At 37.6% G+C, this 20069-nt stretch overlaps 1 protein-coding gene across 12 annotated transcripts in view; it reads left to right on the forward strand.

Moving 5' to 3' along the window:
* Positions 1-20069, forward strand: part of grip1 (glutamate receptor interacting protein 1) — a 309859-nt gene that overhangs the window by 247840 nt on the left and 41950 nt on the right. For 10 of the 12 annotated variants that reach the window (XM_088644623.1, XM_088644629.1, XM_088644625.1 and 7 more), the window contains 8 exons: positions 1744-1879; positions 6248-6393; positions 7914-7997; positions 8754-8829; positions 9712-9857; positions 12611-12758; positions 13767-13936; positions 17623-17775. In XM_088644623.1, coding sequence (XP_088500749.1) covers positions 1744-1879; positions 6248-6393; positions 7914-7997; positions 8754-8829; positions 9712-9857; positions 12611-12758; positions 13767-13936; positions 17623-17775 — 1059 coding nt within the window. The remainder of the gene's footprint in view (positions 1-1743; positions 1880-6247; positions 6394-7913; positions 7998-8753; positions 8830-9711; positions 9858-12610; positions 12759-13766; positions 13937-17622; positions 17776-20069) is intronic. The other 2 variants (XM_088644628.1, XM_088644632.1) reach the window with 1 other exon arrangement.

Raw genomic sequence — 20069 nt, forward strand, 5'->3', positions numbered from 1 at the left:
CATTTTGTTTGCTATTGTCGACTTGCTTGAAGAGTCAGATCTGCTTTCTCTCTAGTGGTTAAAGTTGTTAGGATTTATTCCACTGGTCTGTTGCAAACTGAACAAACTGCTGAACAGCATTTCTTGTGATCAGACAGCTTGTGAAAATTAAAAATGACATACTAATTAAAATGAGTTTTGCAATTCTTTTGTAGAAAACTACTCATTTGGAAACAGTAGCCTTTGACAAGGTGTGCTCATATGTTTCCAAATAGTTACATGTTTAACCATCTTTTAAACTGACAGATACCACTTAAAATCCCATACTTATTAATAATGTGTTAACTGCACAATACATCAAACTGCCTTTCCTTCTTTTCAATTTAAACAGTGATTCCACAAATAATTAAAAATGATTGTGAAAAACATTCTTCAAATCCTAATTACAGAACTTAAGGCTTCCTCCCATTGTACAAATAAATTGATAAAGGCAGGATTAATTAAGGTAGTCATAATACTGTTACAGAATAGGGAGTTAAGAAAATAGAAAAACAGAGAAGGATAATAATGAAAATAAATAAATACAACACCCAATTTATAAAGAAATGCCAAGAATATACCCAAGTGCTTCAAAGTGAATGGGAATCTTTCTCCCACTTCTAGAAATACTGACTCGGAGACAATGTCTTTAGCCTGGGAATTCCTTATGAAGGAAATTAGTTTCTTAATATAAAAGAAGAGTAAGCTTTCTTAAACAAGGTTCAAATACAGTACTTCTGGTCTTTAATGCTGATCGGGGTCGTCTCATCTGGCACACTGCTTCTCCTCTTCTCCGTCTATCTTCCTTCTCTGATTTTTTTCTTGGGTTGCTGCTGGAAGAGCTGTTAGTGGGACCAGTAGGGAGTGTGAGTCTAATGTCCAAGGTTTAGTGTCACTATACCGCAAGAAAGGCGGTATAGTGACACTGTGTTTCAGATGAGACGTAAAAGCGAGGTCCTAACTCTCCGTATTCGTTAAAAATCCAAGAGCATTTCTTGAAAAGGGAAGCGGAGTTAACCTCTGGTGCCAGATTTTACCCTGGCCTTCAACAGTCGTAGCCTCCTAATCATCTCCATCTATGAACTGGCTTCATCACACTCTTCTCCTCCCCAGAAGACCTGAAATAGTTAATGTTGTTATTCCTGAAAAATCTGTGCCACATAATAAACATTGCCCCAGAATACAATAAAATCGGATATGGTCATACCAAAGTTGGAGAGGGCTTTAGCTCTTTTGTCATGTTTTTATTTTTTCTAAACCAGAGTTTAGCCAGTCCTAGCATCTCTAGTGTACTAAGTACTAATATTAGTATAGTAATAAGTACTAACTTTAAATGTAAAGTTTCAGGAATAAACATGAGATTGGCATGTGTAAATAATAGTAATGAAAGCTAGCAAGGGCAATATGTTAAGTACAGTAAACCCTTTTTACAACTCTTACAAACTGAGAATTCAATTTTCTGTGGTAAACTACTGTACAAAAACTACCATTACATGTTCTTGGATGCTGCTGGATACAATTCTCCACTCTTATGCAGCAGTATCCCGTGACAGTTGTAATTGAGCTGTAATTGTAAATGCCATGTAGCAGGCACATACAACTACACAGTGGGAGCGCTGCTGAGCTGGGACCGGAATGTGATATCTCTCCTTCTACAGGACTGTCATCCAGCATCTCCCCTTTCAATTCTAACATCCCCTCCCCGCCTTTCTGTTTCCTCTCCAGATGAGTTTAAGGGCTCAACCATAGTGGAACTGATGAAGAAGGAGGGCACCACCCTGGGGCTCACGGTATCTGGGGGCATCGACAAGGACGGCAAGCCCAGAGTGTCTAATCTGCGCCAGGGGGGCATCGCTGCTAGGTACAGTACTGCTGCTTGTCGCCGCTGCTGTTTTGGAAGTGTGTTTTCAAATACACCTCATAAATGATTCCATGATTAAGCACAAGGATCCTGGGGCTTGTTCAATTAGCTGCTTGTCAGGCATGTTTGCTCTTCGCAGGGTTAGGAGGCCTTCTTTCCCTTTCACTAGCTCACATCGTGATCGCACCACAGAGAGAGCAGGAGGATTCGCTGTCTCCTCTCTAATGTACAATCCGCATCGTCTCCGAGACATGTGGATTCCGGTCGCACAGTATTTTTTTTCCCCACAGCTGCTTATCCAACGCATTTGCATCCCTGAATTTTATTCTGATGCCTGTTTTGCAAATATTATGGATTACTCAACTTCTTCATCGCACAATCGAACAACCTATTTCTTTACTATATATGATTCTGTTTAATTCATTAAACTGTATTTTCTTTCAATTATATTATTTTCACATTGTTCATTTAATACACCGCTCTCGCTGTGCACCAGTGTCAGATGAAATGGCATTCTAGACCACATCTTTTTTGTCATGTCCTTGTTTTACATTTTGAATGTTTGAAATTGGTTTGACATCTTGTCATTATCTACTTGGTCCATGAACCCATCAGCCAGTCAAGTTCTTCATCCACAGGGTTTTGACTGACAACTCAGGGAAACTAGATACAACCTGGCTTGTCAGCACCCTTACATAATATGATTTTTTAATGAGCCACTGGGACACGATTGGTATGGTATATTAAGAAAAGAAATATTCATTAGTTGCCTTATTTACTCTCCACTCAATGTCTTGAATATGGAGGCCAATTAGCTCCACAATGAAAAAATATTATTGCGTTATTACCAGAAAACACTGTCATTTCTCAATAAGTATTAATAAGTATTTCTCAATTAGTATTACGTAATTACCAAGAAATATTGCATTGTTTCACTTTATGTATTGCATTTTAATAAGATTATGTCACAATAAGTATTGCGTTTTAATGACATATCACTGTGTAAAACTTAGATGAACACTTTTGTCCAGCATGTCATGTAACATAATTCTTGTCTACCACTGCTTGACTTAATTTAACTTTTTCCACAATGAATGAGTAGGCAACTTACACATACAGTACACAGAAAACTAGGGGTAGATTTGTATTGGTATTTGTGGCATTGTGAAACGATACAATAGTTTCTTTAAATTAATGTCTGTGCATTAATGTTGACTGCTTATGCCGGAGTGCATGTCAATGTGTGGGCAGTTTCATGCTACACCGTGTATTTTCTGCATTTCACACAACTGTTGGGGACGGGTCCAAGGCAGAACTTGTCACCTGACCCAAATACTTCCAAAAGCGAGAGACCAGGTTTGCGAGTGTTTCTTTCTAATCACTTAGTGAGTTAGTTGATGACGTGTTTAACCCAGGAATGCTCAATTACCAGAAGGAAAAATAGAAACTTAAAATACATGCAGTACGTGTTTCCTTTATCCTAATTGTTTTCCACAAAAGGGATGTGTCATTACCCTTTTATTATTCTAAATGAAGATGGTACTTATATGAAGATGGTATTCTGGTGTCTAAGCTATTTTTAAACATAAATTTGCTAAATGTTTTTGTCTGTTTTGTTTTTCATTCAAAAACTGAAAGATACAGTGTAGCAACTGGTGGTTCTCTCAATAAGTACTTTCAGCTTGGTTCAAGATGTAGGAAAAAAACAAGAAACACTTCATTGGAACAGCTTCACCCCTAGAACCTACTGCCACAACCAACAGACTGATATACTGTATCTTGGTGGAGTTGTGCAGCCAGCATTATTTCATTATAAGGCAATGACAACTGCAAAATAAGTAATGTTGTCTCATTAAAACATGCTATAATGCAATAACGTTTTTTCTGTATGGTGCTAATTGGCTTTCATACATAGATGGATAAAAATTGACTTGAAATGCAAAAACATGGAGCAGGGGGGATGATTCTGATTTTCTCTTAATAATCGTTTTAATTATTTTGTGTTATTTTAATTAAACAAGAGCAGTTCTGTAATGACTAGACACTCCTTTTCAAACCTCCCCATAGATTTGTCTGTTGTACACAACAATTAGTGTTTTTCTGCTCATCTGAGACACATTTGCTGACATCCATTATAGTGGATTACTGTATACTAAACCAGTGCTAAATACAGCTTTGCTCCTCTGCTAGCAAGTCTATCTTGGGTTTTGATAAGTGGGACATGTTGGTTGCTTTCTGTGTTTTTCTTTTGCGATTTACTACACCCTTAACATTTAATGGGTTCAATAACCTCCTCACCTTTGCCCAATCAAATCTCTCCATAACAAGGTACTGTAATTTAGCGTTTGTGCCAAGTCACTTGATTGTGTCAGTCATTCATGAATGAACAGTTATTTAAAATGATGCTAAAAGCATTTAACCAGGACTCAAATTCTGTATAATTTACTTTTATAAAAATATATGCAATAAATAGCGAGAGGTTTCTTTGGATGTTCAGTGTTGATTTAACATGAATTCTGCATTACTTTTAGAACAGGATTTATAATATTTAAGAATTAATTCCTTCTTAGTTATGTACAGGAAAAAGATAATTTCAGATAAAGAAGCCAGTAAAAAGATGCTTCTAAGACTGAATGCCTTCTAAAATATGTCTGTATGTACTGTATCTAAAGGTGGATTTGAGTTTGTTTCCTCCCTGTTTTGGAACAGTTTGGAGTAGTACATAAAAATTGAATGAATTTTACTGGAAGGTCTCCACCAGAAGTTCAATGGTGTGTATTTAAGCATCTGTATTAGTCTAGTAAACTCCAGTACAGGAATAGGCAAACGTTTGAGCTGCAAATAAACTGGGAGAAGCACAGCAGCACAATGGTTAGCATTGCTGTCTCACAGTGCTGGGGCCCCGGGTCCAATTCATAGGTTGCTGTCTGAGTGGTGTTTGAATGTTCAATATACTGTACTGTATAATACACAGTCATTTTCTCCTTTCTAAACTGTTTCAACATTTCAGGTTCTCATGTGAAATCATATCTTGTTCTTTTCCTGATTTTAGTTAAGAGTTGAATCTTAAAGATAATCATCTGCTGTTTTGGAGCAAATCTCTGAATAAATTGCTCAAGCAGGATGTTACGTCCCATTGTGTGGTCTGGGTGTGTTTTGTTGCTATGTTACACACTTCCTGACCTTGATTGTTCTCCCTCCCCCATTGGTCCCATTATATCATTGTTTCTGCGTGACATCATCTTCAATCAGCTTCTCAACCAATCAGAACTCATCTTATTCACTATATAACATAGAGACTTTCAGAAGGAAGGAGCCTTTCGTTTGTTTGTTTGTTTGTTTGTTTATCTATCTTTGTTTCGCCATTACCTTGCCCAAACGTGTTATATGTTCAACCTTTGTGTTCTTTTGTACCCTGTTCCTGTTGACTACTCTCGTTTTCCCTTTTTTGTATTCCTAGTTCACTTGTGTATTTATGTGAACTTTTGTGTATAGGGTTAGTTTAGGTTGTTGGGTACACTTTACACACATACAGTAGTTGGTTTTTGTAATAGTCACACTAGTTTAGTTCGTATGAGTGCCGTTTGTCTTGTATGATTTTGGGTAATCAGTGAAGGTTAGCTAGGGCATTTGAAGATGCCGAAGACCGTGTGTTTCGGGTTTTCTTTTGTAGTTAGGTCAGCTTCCTTCACTTTCTTAGCCAGTTCCATTTTATTTGTTGTTTTCTTTCATTTGGCACCACTCTAGTTCCTTTTCACTGTTTGTTATTGTGTCCAATTACAAGCCAGTCACTTATTCACCTTAAACTAATCACTTTTGCACCAACCCTTGTTGTCACACTTCCTAAGTCCCTCACCAGAACCCACCTGCATCCAAAAAGTATCCTAAATGTTACACCCCTTTACCCCTAGACACTTGGGGTCGTAACACAGGAGTAGGCTAGGTGCTGGGTTCTTGCTTTCAATTAACACCCAGTTAAGACCTGGAAAACACAAATGATTTGATTCTTATCCACTTAATTGCTCCAATTAAGTCATTAAGGTTGAAGATGGAATGAAAACCAGAAACCAACGTGTTACTCTAGGAGCAGGGTTCATCCCTCCAAGGACCAGATCCTCTCTTCTTTATGTTTGAATTGACTTAATAGTTTTCTATATATTTATATTACAATATAAATTACCAGGAAAATGTCAGTAATCTTATTTACAGTACTTGAGCTATGTAGAAACACTGTTTGATTTGAAGTGTTTGATTATCATTTTGCTAACTGTCTTAACAACATTTTAAAATAGTTTCAGCAGTATAAAATAACTCTTAAAGGAAATGCCTCTTTCCCAAATAAATAGAAACATTTTGCTTTTTTTACAGGAGCGACCAGTTAAATGTCGGAGACTACATAAAATCAGTAAATGGGATAAACTTAACCAAATTTCGGCATGATGAAATTATTAGTCTCCTCAAAAATGTTGGAGAGAGGGTAGTGCTGGAAGTGGAGTATGAGCTGCCACCTATTTGTAAGTAATTATCTTCTGTTGCAAACACAGCTTTCTGTGCAAATCTCATTGATCGATAACATAAAATGCCATAATAATTGTTCACTTGAAACAGCAGGCTAATGACTACTGATAATCACAGTTCTGTCTCTGAAGCAAATGCTTTTTTGTGTTACATACAGTAGGGCTGGTAGAGAGGCTCCTTCATTATGACTGGCTGCATGGAATTATAAAATATACCAGTATACAGTATGTTATTAAAATAGGCATTTTCTATAGAATGAGCTCAGTCAGCTATAAAGGTTCTAAGACAACCGATGGTGAGTTAGAGGTACAGACATCTACTGTACAGTAGAAAGTAGTATTTTCAGAAACTTGGATAAACAAAAATAAAGCGGATGAGCTGAATAAGGCTGGTAGTAGAAAAGAAAAAACAATATGGTTGAATATAGAGGAGTAGTGGCTTTGTACATCTATGACAGAGAGTCTACACTCACAGGTCAAAATATTAGGAACCCCCACTGTGTAAATACCAAGAACAGCTTGACTCAGGGATTAAATAGTTGAGCTCCAGTCCTTTTCCACTCTTGTTGATTTTTCATCTCATTTGAGAAAATAAACCTGAATAACATTCCCTGGCTATTTTCTTCAGTGGTGTATGTATTAGTGAAGAGGTAGAGAAGATCCCTAAAGTTGACTTACAGTAGGTTTCTAAATTTACTTTGTCACTGAAATAAATTTGCTTGTGGAAATGGAGACATATCCCTCATGCCAGGTATTGACTCTCACTTCAGAAAGCAAACAAAATTATACAGTATAACGAAATTCAACACATAATATACTGTAAATAGTACTTTTATGGAAAAAATGTTTAGATAGATCATTTTAAAATGGGCTTTGTTTAAAATATGTTATGTTTTCACACAAACAAAATGTATTATTGTATGCACTGGTATTATAAAACACCATTCTTCAATCTGTTAGTGGAGACATTTTTCCATCATACAATTTGTACTTCACTGAATTTTCCTTAATTCTATCTGTGTAAAATACAAAGTTGAAGGGGCAATCGAGAAATCTGTATGTTCCTGTTTGCCTTTATCTTATAAAGTCAATTGGAATAAATTGTACTGAGCAGCATTTTTTATTATAATAAATATAAATGGTAAGCATGCCTTCAGACAAACCAACAAGCTCATGTGTGCACTTAAGAGACTCAAATAATTCTGCCTTCTGCAGCAAAGTTAACTTTTTAAGAGATTCCAACTTCATTGCTAACCACTGCCAGCTGAATATTGCTCTAAACGTTTTTTTGCTAACTCTCACCATAAAGTTCATAGTTTCAATGAACCTTTCTATGTTGCAGTTGTAAAAAAATATATTTAGCTTTTTTGCGTTGGTGGTTTATGCGATAGTCTAACTTCAAGCTTTACTGTGTAATTTTGCAGCAGAGAAGTAGGTTACTAAGTGTCTAGTGCCCAAGGCTGTGTTGAAAAGTCTACTTTTAAAAAATTCCTCATGTTTTGTTTACTATTTTGCAGCTGTTCAAGGCTCAGGGGTGATTTTTAAAAATGTAGAAGTCACTTTACACAAAGAAGGCAACACATTTGGGTTTGTCATAAGAGGTAAGTACACACAGATTGATAACACAATATAGTTTATGATTGCATTTATACAGTATGTTACTTTTGGTAATATGGTAAAGTAAATTGCACTGGTGTAAAGCAGTCATATCTGTTTGCTTTCAGTTTTTGTATGAGAGTCATTGGCATAATTTTGTTAACATGACTACGTTAATGTTAGCTGCTCAGAAAATGTTGAGTACTTGCTTATCCTTAAGTGATGGGGGAATTCTTCTGTGCATACTTAAAAAGATACATAACTGATAATAGCCAACAGCATGAAAACTCACCACTTCAATTACAGTAATATTAGTCAGATTAAGAGGATTGCCATTCTCTTTGGGCATTGACACCATCTTCTTGCAGATGGAGTTCTTCTGAGGCTGAACATTAAGTGAAAGAATCTCTTAATATTGCTCATACTTTAGCCTTTTTAGCTTTGAAATATTACATACAAAACGTCTTATTTAAACATTTGTTTAATTTGCAGAACCCAGAAGTTTTGGATTTTCAAAATTATCACACATTTAATTTATGTCCTTTTAGAGAAGTTAACTCTTTGACACCGAAGTCTCTTTTGTCATTAGGAAACATTAGCCTCTTTTTTACTCTGTGCTTAGTTGCTGTTTTTTTCCCATTTTATTTCCTACCCTTCTAAATGTCTACCAAATTAGAAACAATTACATGGCCTGGCTTTGGTTTTTATTATGCTACTGTTCCCAGTGTTATGGGAATCTAAATATCTTGTGGTTGTTGCAGGAGGGGCCCATGAAGACAGAAACAAGTCTCGTCCCGTTGTCATAACTACAGTCAGGCCTGGGGGCCCGGCAGATAGGTAAGAGCTTGTGGAACGGTGTCACCTGATCCCATACGTTTTTATAAAATGATATAATCTTCTGCTAGTGTTCACTGGTTAATCATCAGTAATACAGTAACAAATCATTTCCTGTCCCAAGTTAAAGGTAAACCTGTTGTTTCCAAAAGTTTTGTTGGTGTTGAGATGCAGGTATACTTGCTTCACAATAGCTGTGACTCATCATCCTAACCCAGGAATGTGAAAATCCACAGGGCTATTGTGTGTGATTGACAAATTGATACATTTTGGCAAAAGATTTAAATGGTAAAATATTTGTCTTTTCAGGCATTGTTGGGATTTACTGCAGGAGGTTGCTTGAAATTCCAATGAATCTTTCTGCTGTGTTTTTCCTAACTCGCATCACCATAAGTGATAACTTTCCCTCCCTCAGATCTAAAGAGAAGGGCTCATAATCATTGCTAATCATAGCCAAGCTTTCGCATAATCCAAATGGACTTTTGATTGCTTGGAAATTGAGTGTTCTGCCATGCCTTTTTACTTCACAATTGAAATAAATTATTTTATTTCATATCAGTGAAATGGAACTGGAACTCAGTGGTGTGCTATGCTTCAGTGGTATCACACTGTAATTTATTTCAAGTTTCTGCTTTTTTTTATTAGAAAGTAATATTGATGTTAATTTTTCTAGTTAATGCATTTTAATGTGGTTGGTATTCCATGTCATTTTGTTCTCATGTGGAAAAATGCGCTCTCTCCTCCTCTTCAGCTCTTTTAATTATATTCCATACTTTCACTAATGCATGTTATTTTCCAGCTGAAGGAGCGGAGAGTCGTGTTTGTGTGTTAAAGTTACAGCCCCCTCACAGAACTGTATTTGCCTACTTCTGGACTCTCCCCCAGGGAAGGCACTGTCAAGTCGGGGGACAGGCTGCTGAGTATCGATGGCATCCGCCTCCACGGAACTTCCCATGCCGAGGCCATGAGCATCCTGAAGCAGTGCGGGCAGGAAGCGACGCTCCTCATCGAGTATGACGTGTCGGTCATGGGTACGATCCCAGAATCTCAACCTCCTCTCCTTGAGAGCGGTCCGGTGGTGGCGTGACCCTACGCCACTTTCCCATTTTGTCGAACCTCCTGTCAGGAAGGACAAGTTATTCTGCGTGTCATCTTAAAGCAGAGCCCTGTCCCCGGGCCATTGGAGAGTTGTGGATGAGTCAGATTGAGCTAGAAAAACTTAGATTAATGCTTTGGTGAATCAATAGGTATGTAGATGAGCAGGCAGTTGCATCAAAGGATTATAATGCTACATTTACATCATACTTTGCATTCCAAAGGTTCCCAGAGTATTGTAAATATAGGAGGGAATCCACATTGTGCATTACTGACGTTCAGCGCATGCCTCGGTAACTTGCAGTAACCATTCTGAACCTGCAGCCTCACTATACAGCGGGTCAGACAATGAAATGTGGAATTACTTCGCCAATTAAATTAGATTTGCCAGACCGTGCAAGCCCATAGTGGAATTTAGCCAGCACTAGTATCTCTACTCTAACAAAGAGGGCCTTGGTATCTTTAATGACCAAGTAGTCCCGAGCTTGTCTGCTATAGCACAATGTCCTCAGTCAACATAGTAGGGAATTTAATTTGGAAATGGTGGTCCAGACAGAAGTGTGCCACCTACTGGTCTATCGAATGCAGCTCATTGATGCTGCTTTAAAATATTCCATCCCAGTGCTGACAAGGCCTAGCCTTGAATAGCTCCTGAGATCTGATTAGATCAGGCTACAAGAAAACAGCTAATGTGCTGGTGGTAAAAAAAAAAAACATTTAAAACTCCCACCAGTTGTTTCATAGACTAACACGAGAAAAGAGAGGGGCTGCAGCTCTCCAAACCAGGAGTTGTGTTTCTTGCAGAAGGCTGAAGATCTTGCATTGCACTTCGGTTTCCAACCTTGCACAATTACTAACTCCTTTTCCAGGAGTGCTTTAGGCCTATAACATTTTCATACATTTGCTCCTGAGACCTCTTAAAAGTATTCTATCAGTATCAATATATAATCCTCAGTTGACAGATTTATAGTTTTATGGCCCTGTGATGAGAAATGTCATTATAAATGGGTGGAATACATTTCTCTATTGCACAGTTATGGGCCTTCTTATTAAACCTCAGCAGTTCAGGTTTTTTTGGTTTGTGTGTATCAGTATATTACTGAGTAAAACTGTGTAAACCACATTTTCTGTACTCCAAAAACTATTCAACACAAGAAGGGGTCATGAATATAAGTTCATTAAGGGATTTATTTTTCACAGGGCTATTCTTTAGCCAGCTTGTAGTGCTATAAACTGGTGGGGGTTTTAATCTATTTTTATGCTGCTCAAGAGTAATTAAGAAGTGCTCATCGAGTTTTGATGAAGAAGGAAAAAAACAAATTGATTTACTTAATTTTCACCATCTGTGAGACAGTACTGGACCAGTGCAGGCAGAAGCTGGTCAAGTAAAGCCCTTTATGCTCTGATGTGGCAGTTTGGTAACAGCCACTGATTTTGGTGGATTCATTTTTCATGAGCTACAGGTCTTTTCACTTTCAGTTTCCAGTGTTGGTGCAAAAGTTAAAATATCAAACCATATTTGATAAAAAAGAGACGAAAAAGTGCAACAAAGACATTACATGTGTCTTTATATTTCAGAAGAAGAAAGGTATGTTATTCATGCATGGTGTTAAATGTTTTATCATTATCTGTTAATATTTTAATAATCCCTCTTACCAAGACTTACCAATAGACTCTGATTTTCTATTGAAAAGGAGTTTTTTTATCGCAGTTTAAATTGTTTCAACAAATACTGAAAAAATAATAATAAAAATGTAGACTTACTGTATTCTAAGCAAAAAAATTAATCAGCACGCTCCTCATCAAGTCCCTCAGCTAATAAATCACAGAAACATTAAAGCGATTCAGTCACGGTAGAGGTATCCTAATGATTGAAACATCTTTATTGTTGAATAATTAATGTGCTGCCGATTCATTTTTCAGAAAGCTGTTTGACAACACTGCCAGAAACTCATTCCTTTCTGCCATGGCTCTGTTATTAATGGGTATACACCTATCACCCCTCTCCCCTTCTTATTCCTCTGCACTTTAACCAGTTCGCACAAAGCACTTCTTCCCACCTGGAGAGAGTTATTTATACCATAATCTCTTCTCCCTCATCGTGTTCTCCGCTTCATCAGCCAGCATGATAAATAGGACATGAGAAGCCGTTGAATTGTTTATCTCCTTGCATTCTCACCAACAAGCCCTCTGTTGCCCCACTGCTTATAATTATAATTGCACCCAAAGACAAGGCAGTGCTGTCCCAGCTGCAGCGACAGAGGAAAAACCCCAACCCCATTTCCCTCTTCTTTTAGCTCCTGATTGTGTTTCGTGTTTAACCCTGAATGAAAAATAAGAAGCAGACAGTGGACCACCTCCCAAATACCTAAAAACAATGCAGTGTGTTCTTCTGAGTTACCGAATATTACACATTGTTGTAAAGTCTGTTTACACAGACATGATGTTGTGTTCCTCAGTTGTTTAAATAAATAATTTTTCCATCACTGGCCCATGTATTTGTGCAGGGTTTTGAGCTTTAAAGCATAAGCAGACATTGTGTTTCTTTCACTAATAAACTGGGTGATAAAGGTACAGTAGAACAATTCCTGTATAACCAGGAGAAAATGAAATAGGCTCTGTCCTCCTAAGTCAGTCAGAGCCAGCCTTGATTTTGTTTTCTAGGATGTTTTTTCTTGTTTTTTTACAGATTCAATAGCAACAGCTTCCGGGCCTCTGCTAGTTGAAGTTGCCAAATCCCCAGGGTCAAGTCTGGGAATTGCATTAACTACCTCTATGTACTGCAACAAGCAGGTCATTGTCATTGACAAAGTTAAGCCTGCCAGTATTGCAGACAGGTAATTTTTTAACAGTTTGTGCATTTTAATCATGTTCCTTTTGAGTTTTCCAGAAATTCTGATGCTGGCAGAGAGATAATTGCCTGCAGTTGTGATGCTTAGAAGTATTTTAGCTCATTATGATTTCTGTAGCAGACTACTGGTGAGATAGTCATTTCTGGTTTTGAATGCTACAACATTCTCTTAAAAAATCAATATCTTTACATACATATTTTTAAATGTAGTATTGCTTCTGTGTAATTACAGTATGTGAAAATCTAAAATGTGTAAATGCTTTGTTTTTTTTCCATTATGATTCCAAGAGCTTCTGGCTAAGCCTACGTATATGGGCAGGTAGTTAAGATTTTTTTTTAGAGATATGTAACCATTGATAACTGATTATAGCTCTTAGAAATTTAATGAGGACTCTGCAATAACTGTACCCTCTTACATACTGTAAAATAGAACGCACAATGAAAAGTGAAAATGTGAAGAACTGAACACAAGTAACATTGTTCTAAAACATTTAAGGAAAATAATACCCAGAAAAAAAAGTCAAAATTCTATACTCCTGCCTTATATTAATAATTTAGTCTGAAACACACATTTCCTAAGTACATAGCAAAAATCACAAATTTCACTTCAGTTTCTCAATACTTAAGCTTTTCACTGTAATGCTTAACTAGGCAAGTTCCTCACGATCACTGGGTTATTTTTCCAGTTATTCCAGTTATCACAAGAAACACAACAACCAACTGCTCAGGGTTTTAGAACAAATTCCTTGCCTTGCATATGTTTCTGAACGTTGAGAACTTTTATTACTGTATGTGTGTTTAATAAGGGCATTCTAAGTGGTATTGCTGTAGTTATCTTCTATAATTATAGTTTTGCAGTTCTTTCAAAAAAGGTGCTCTCTATGGAGCAGACATTTGTATTCATTTGTGTTGATGCATTTCAGTCCACCGTGAGCTCTTACCTTCCTCCTTTCAAGTTGAAGACCTGCCTTACTCCCCTCTGTTTCTCTTGCAGGTGTGGGGCACTGCATGCAGGCGACCATATCCTGTCTGTTGACGGCACAAGCATGGAGTATTGCACTTTAGCTGAAGCTACCCAGCTCCTGGCCAGTGCCTGTGAGCATGTCAAACTAGAGATCCTCCCTCACCACCAGACCAGGCTGCCTCTGAAGGGCTCTGACCACGGTAAGAACCCTCAGGGGTCCCGGTGCAGAGCTGAGGGGCCGGGGGCCTGGGAGAAAATGAACCGCTCAAAACAAAATAGACCAAAGAGGAAAAAGATCAGAGCAGCCTGGAGTTGTGCTCCACAGCAGTCAGCTGTAATGCCTTGAAAAATCAACAGCTACATGAAAATAGGTTGTGAAAACTGTTTTGTCTTTTCTGTTGAGGGCTCATATCTGCCCGCAAGCTGTATGTTAGGCTTGAATCCGATTGCATGGTACAGTTAAGCATCATAATTTGTGTAGCTCCACATGTAACAAAAGGACCACGTAAGGTTTCAAAAGCCCATGGAGAGCTGGTCAGAGTGTGGGCTAAGCCAGTAGCTGGTGGTGTCTGGGCTGTGAGGCACACAGCAGGCAAATCATCCTTGGCTGGGCTTGAGTCGGTGAGGGGAAGTCCTCATTCCCTGAGAGCTTGCCTTGCTGTCCATGAGAGCTACATCACTTGTGCTAATGCCCTTGTAGTTATTGTGGGGTAAACAATGCATGACAAATGGCAAAAAGTCTGTAAAATAAAACACATTTATTTTGGGAGTGCTGCCTACCTTGTCCTGGAATGAGGGTAATAGCAGCAAAACAACAGTTAATACTCCACAGTTTAAGTCTGGGGTGGAGATACAGTATAAAAAGAAATAATGTATTTTTTTATAAAATAACTGTAAAATTTAAAACATTAAAAAAAACAGAACGTTGAGGGGTCCCATGGGATTTTGAAACCTGGCTATACTCTATGGCAGCTTTGCTTAAGAGCAGAACATGAGATTTAAGAGTAATTACAGTCATAAAGTGATGGACTGACAGCATTCTTCATAATGACGCTGAGTGCCCAAGGTTTAGAGACAAATGCATTGTTATAACAAGCAAATTGCAGAGCTTAGTTTATTACACCCCATACTATAATAATATAAATGTATCGCTGCTGAGCCGCTTCTGCCTAGTCTGGTACAATGAGAAAAGATTACAAGCAAAACAGCTTCAGGCAGCAAGGTTCATATCAGAATTGATCAGATCATGGAAATAGACAAGTCGCTACTCTAGGTCATCTAAATTGTTATTGATATTATTATTTTGCTTGCTTAGTTTTCCATCATTCTTTTCTCTGCTGTTTTAATTTAGCAGCAGAAAGGGGAGGGGAAGCAGAGTGGACTGTACTCCAATTGTGTAAGAGTAGCTTAATTTCCTTTAAGAGACTGTTACAACACAAGCTTTGACTATCATTATCAGATCATCAGGCTGCTGCAGCCTCATTTGGATCCAGGTCTCATTTGGATCCAGGTCTACATACCACTGTAAAAAGTCAGTTTGGAATATCTAGCGGTCTTATTGTTCTCATCTGGTGATGAGATGATGCAAGTACTGTAGTTTTAAAAAATAATGGTCAGGCCAAGAATAGAAAAACCGAGAAAAAAACATGAAAAGTATTGTCACTACAGACAGCTGCTGAATGCGATAATGAACAAGATGAATAAATGAATAAAACAAAATGGCTAACTATGTTTCAGATAAATTGGGATCACCCATAAATACTTGATTTAGGATAGTGCTTTCCATATTGAGCCCTTCACCACAGTGAGGTCTTATCAGTGTGATGGACTCCATCTCCTTCCGATGCATAAACTCTCCCTCTTAAACATTCTGTGAATGAGAGCTCATTATCCCAAGAGTGAGGTGACGAAATTCTCTTCCTCCCCATATTCTTGTGTGGTTGTCAGCACGGTGATGCATTTTGCCTCATTTTATTTAGTTCAATTTGAGGGCTCAAACCATTCCAGAGATTAATTTTGTTTTTGTTACTGAACTTACTGAGGAACTACTACAATATCTAGGATGTGTTGAACGAAAATAAAATAAATCTTTTCTCTTTTTTGTCCTGACTTTTGATACCTTTTGTTTTTCTCCGTGTGCTTCTTTTTGCTTTACTCACTAAAAGGGAAATTTATCCATTTGCATTTCCAGAGATTTCACTGTCCTGTCATCAGGACTTCTGCATCCACAGGAAATGTTTCAAACAACTCGAGTATTTTCAGCATCTACTGTACCATTAGAAAGGGTGGATGGTCCCATCTTCTTTGGCACCTACATCGTTTTTCTATCCCTGCTGTCATTTTTGTTTGGTTTTACTTTACTGCTCTCCCCGTCTCGGTTTATTCATTTCAGATGGTCAATCCTTCTCTATACCCAAATGTTCCTTTTTAGTTTTAGTGATTGTTGGTTTATGCCTGTATGTGTTTTTTGCAGGCGGATAGGGTGGTTCAGGTTTTTAATTTCTCAACTCTGTAAAATGTCTTGGCCTGGCTTACCATGATTATGTGTGCTGGTCCAGCCTGGAGCATATACCAGCAATCTAATGAGGCCAAAAAGTCCAATTTTATGTGCCTTTTTTCACTGTTAGGTTTTCACAATTAATGTTTGGAATGGGTCTTGATCAAAGAGGCCAAATGCAGGAACCTTACCAAAGCTGTTTAATTTTTTGTCCTTATTTTTTTACAAACACGTGCTAAAGTGTTAAAGAACAGTTCACAAATCATTTTTAAGTCTTACTGAAATTTGGATTTCAGCGCAGCAGTAGTGTAAGATTTGGTTGAGAGGAAGAGGCTTCAGAGGAGTCACACATCAGGCTTCTGTTGAAGGGCTCAATAAGGTCATTCTTGCTGTAACTGTCCTACGTGTACCACATCAGTTGGATTTATGAAATTCAGAGGAATGTTTGTTCACTCTGCTCCATACAAAATGTTCCAGAAAGCATGTTTTATTGAGAACATGTTTAACAAGTCTCAGAGATCAAGGTCCTAGATCCCTGCTAAATTCAGACCCTACTTTAATAGTGTTGGTCCATGCCTGGCCCTTGCTGGGCAAACAGCATAAAGAGATTCATGCACAAGGAAAAAAATGAGGATGAAAGCTGATAGAAGAAGCATCAGTTTCCTAGGTTAGCCAGACATAGTATAGGTAAATAAACACATAACTGAAATATCCATCAGCATATAAACAAACTGTGTGTAAATACACCACAAGATTATGTGCTTGAAGTGTTTGCAACTCCATTAATGACTTAGCCATTCATCCATGTTTAAGAATTGAATAGAATGTACCCCCGTTTGCCCAGTGACTCTTTCTGAAGCAATTCGATTTCACAGGTGATGTGCGAGATGTGTCAGATCGTTCTCCAGCTAGGGCAAGTTCTTATAGCCCTTCAGTATGGTACCAGAAATGGACACCCCTGTTTTTTTTTTACCCTACCAATTTCTGTGGACAGAGACTAACGTTTTCATAAGCATGCTTATATTGATTATTAAACCTTTCGTGGGTTTTCCTTTCAAATTTGTCATTCATAAAAGTTTAGCTAAGTAGAAGAACATTGTGATCAAAAATGTCATTAGCTCGGTCATTCTCAGTTTAAGATAGAGCTCATGTAAGGAACCATTGTTTCCATTTCTTGGATTAAGAATTAAATTGTGAAGTACTGTATGGAGTTTAATTTTTCCAGGCAGATTAAACAATTTTGTACCAGCTTAACACTCTTACTTTGATGTTTCCCTTTTTTTGGTCATCTAGTTACCTGTCCCTATTTTCTGGTGCTTCTTTTGTTTGTTTCTCTCTGTTGGTCTTATTTTCTGTTATGCGATACCTGTCATCCTTTCATGTGGACAGTCAAGGTGCAAAGAAGCAACAGGCAGCTGCCCTGGGACTCCTGTGCCAACAACAACCGCAACTTCCTTCCCTACCAACATTATAACACCTACCACCCTGACCATTCCAGGACGCAAGCCTCGAAATACCAGAAACCCTCTCCAAACAACCTTCGTAATGTTCCTGCTTTCTTCCTCTTCCTCCTCCTCCTGTTCCTCTTATTTGTATTTTGTTTTTTAATTCTCTTTGAGCTTTTGTTGAGTGCCCCTTCACAATTTTTCCGAACAAATAGAGCTACAGTAGAACTTCAATGTCCTGTTTAGCTCTTTTATTGTCCGTGAAATGCAATGAGGTTTGAAGGCCATTATTTCCACCATTAGGCAGACCACAATGTGTTCTGGGTGGAGCGCGTAAATACTGTATAATCTTGATATGCAGTACAGTCAAGCAAGAAAAATGCTAATTGATATCTTATGCTCTTAATAACTAAGTACTGTCCAATTTAAATCCTGAATTTATCCCGTGTAAAAAGTTAAAGCATGTGTCCAATATATTTAGTTAAACTTAGGACTGGTAATAATCTGTGGTGCACATTGCTGGATGTGGCAGTGCAGAAATGTGTAAAGTGAACCATGTGTCTGGGAAAGTGTAGTTTGGAATCCTGGTAATTTCCCATCCCACATGAGAACCCTGGGATATTTTCAGGGGCTAAAGATAAAAAAATCACCCGGTATCTGAGTGGGCGTTCCTTAACTCACTGTGGCAAACTGTGCCCAGTGGGGTCAGTCACAGATTGCCGGTTGTGAAAAAATTGCATCTACTGTATATACAGTAACAAAGTGCATTCTAGGAAGAAATTAGTCCAATAAGCAGCCATTCTCCTTTTGTGCATCACATACTGTAGCTCACATAGTGAGGGTATAAATCCACTAATCTAGAAAAGTGCTCTACCAAATACTCCCATTTGAATTAGGGTGTCTTTATACTAGCACTGCAAATAGTACTGTACTATATTCTTGTAATCCTTTAAGGACAGCCTAATGTCTGTGTTCTTGGGTTTCTTTAGAATCTGAACTTCCCTTCCCTTTGTACTCCATTAAAAAGCCCATTTTCAGATATTTTATCTTCATTTAAAAAGGTACAGCATAATATCTAGTGGTTACATTTTGTGGGACTCTTATTTTAAGTGCGTCAAATAAAAAAAAAACTATGAATACATAAAAAAACAATTGTATAAGCAAACCTTAATTTCAAAACTCATAATTTAAGGTTTACCATATTTTTCCAAAAAGAAGACAATACATTCAAGCTGCAAGCAGTACATCTGATTAACTGTTTTTGGATTGCCAATTAGTTTCTCTATATTAAAGGCTGCATAAACACAGCTACAGCAGCAGTAAGATGCTAATTGATGTCAATGTTTCAAAAGAGTTAAAAGTTCTGAAAATCGGTTCTGGACTTAATACCCCCCTCTAGGTGCAACCCGCAGACACTTTTGCTCTGTTGCAGTCCTTAAAGGGTAAAACAAGACCTTGAGGAAGCCTATTGCATTTCAACGGCAGTATCTCTTTTTCTAGTTTCTTGAATAGTACTCTTTCACAATAGCTTGATGATTGCCGATTCATTTGTGAACAATCATTGCCATGCCATTCTTCAAGCTGCTGCTCATAAACCATCGTCTAAAGGACAAAAGCATATTTTTATCATTTGCATTTTTGCTGTGTGACCTTTTTGTTGAAGTGTGATAGATTTGATTCTCTTAGGTGGTGGTGGGACATGTGTGTTTGTTTGTTTTTTTGCAGTAGTAAACTCTCAGAATAATTAAGAAACATACAAAGATATGTCTAGTATTTAAAATATTCATTTCACTAAAGTTTGAGTAAAATTTAAAGGCCCCGTTGGCTTGATATAAAAACCTAATGAGACAGACCCTGTATAGGTCATTCCAGGAGCTCTGCTGAAGAATTCTGTTTTCAAAGGACAAACATTGCTGAACACCTCTCTAATCTTAACTCCAACAGAACATTTTTGAGGTGCTTTATTATACATACCAAGAATAAATATTTTGTGCTCAAATTGGATCACGTTAGAGCCAAATTTAATCAAAATGTCATAAATTATGTTCTTTACATGGTTATACAGGTATACCGTATTATATTTTTATATTCCTTTAAAAACAAACAGAATTTCTTAAAACTATTTGACCTTATTTATCTATGCAATACACATAGAAGCCACTGGATCCACATTTATTAAGAAGGAGACGATATTAAAGGTCATGCTTGAACGCTACAGTATATGGACTATTTGAAGACAAGTAACTTTCCCCAAGGGTGTTTATGTACTGTAGATAAATAAAAAAGCCTTTTCTGTTAACTGTGTACAGATTTTGGTCTATGTGTTGTACAGAACCTTACATCATTACAACTTATGCTGTCAATGCTGTTGTAACAACTTATGCTGTTACA

The sequence above is a fragment of the Lepisosteus platostomus genome, chromosome 9 (genome assembly GCF_059453375.1).
Source record: "Lepisosteus platostomus isolate fLepPlt1 chromosome 9, fLepPlt1.hap1, whole genome shotgun sequence".
Lineage (NCBI taxonomy): Eukaryota > Metazoa > Chordata > Actinopteri > Semionotiformes > Lepisosteidae > Lepisosteus > Lepisosteus platostomus.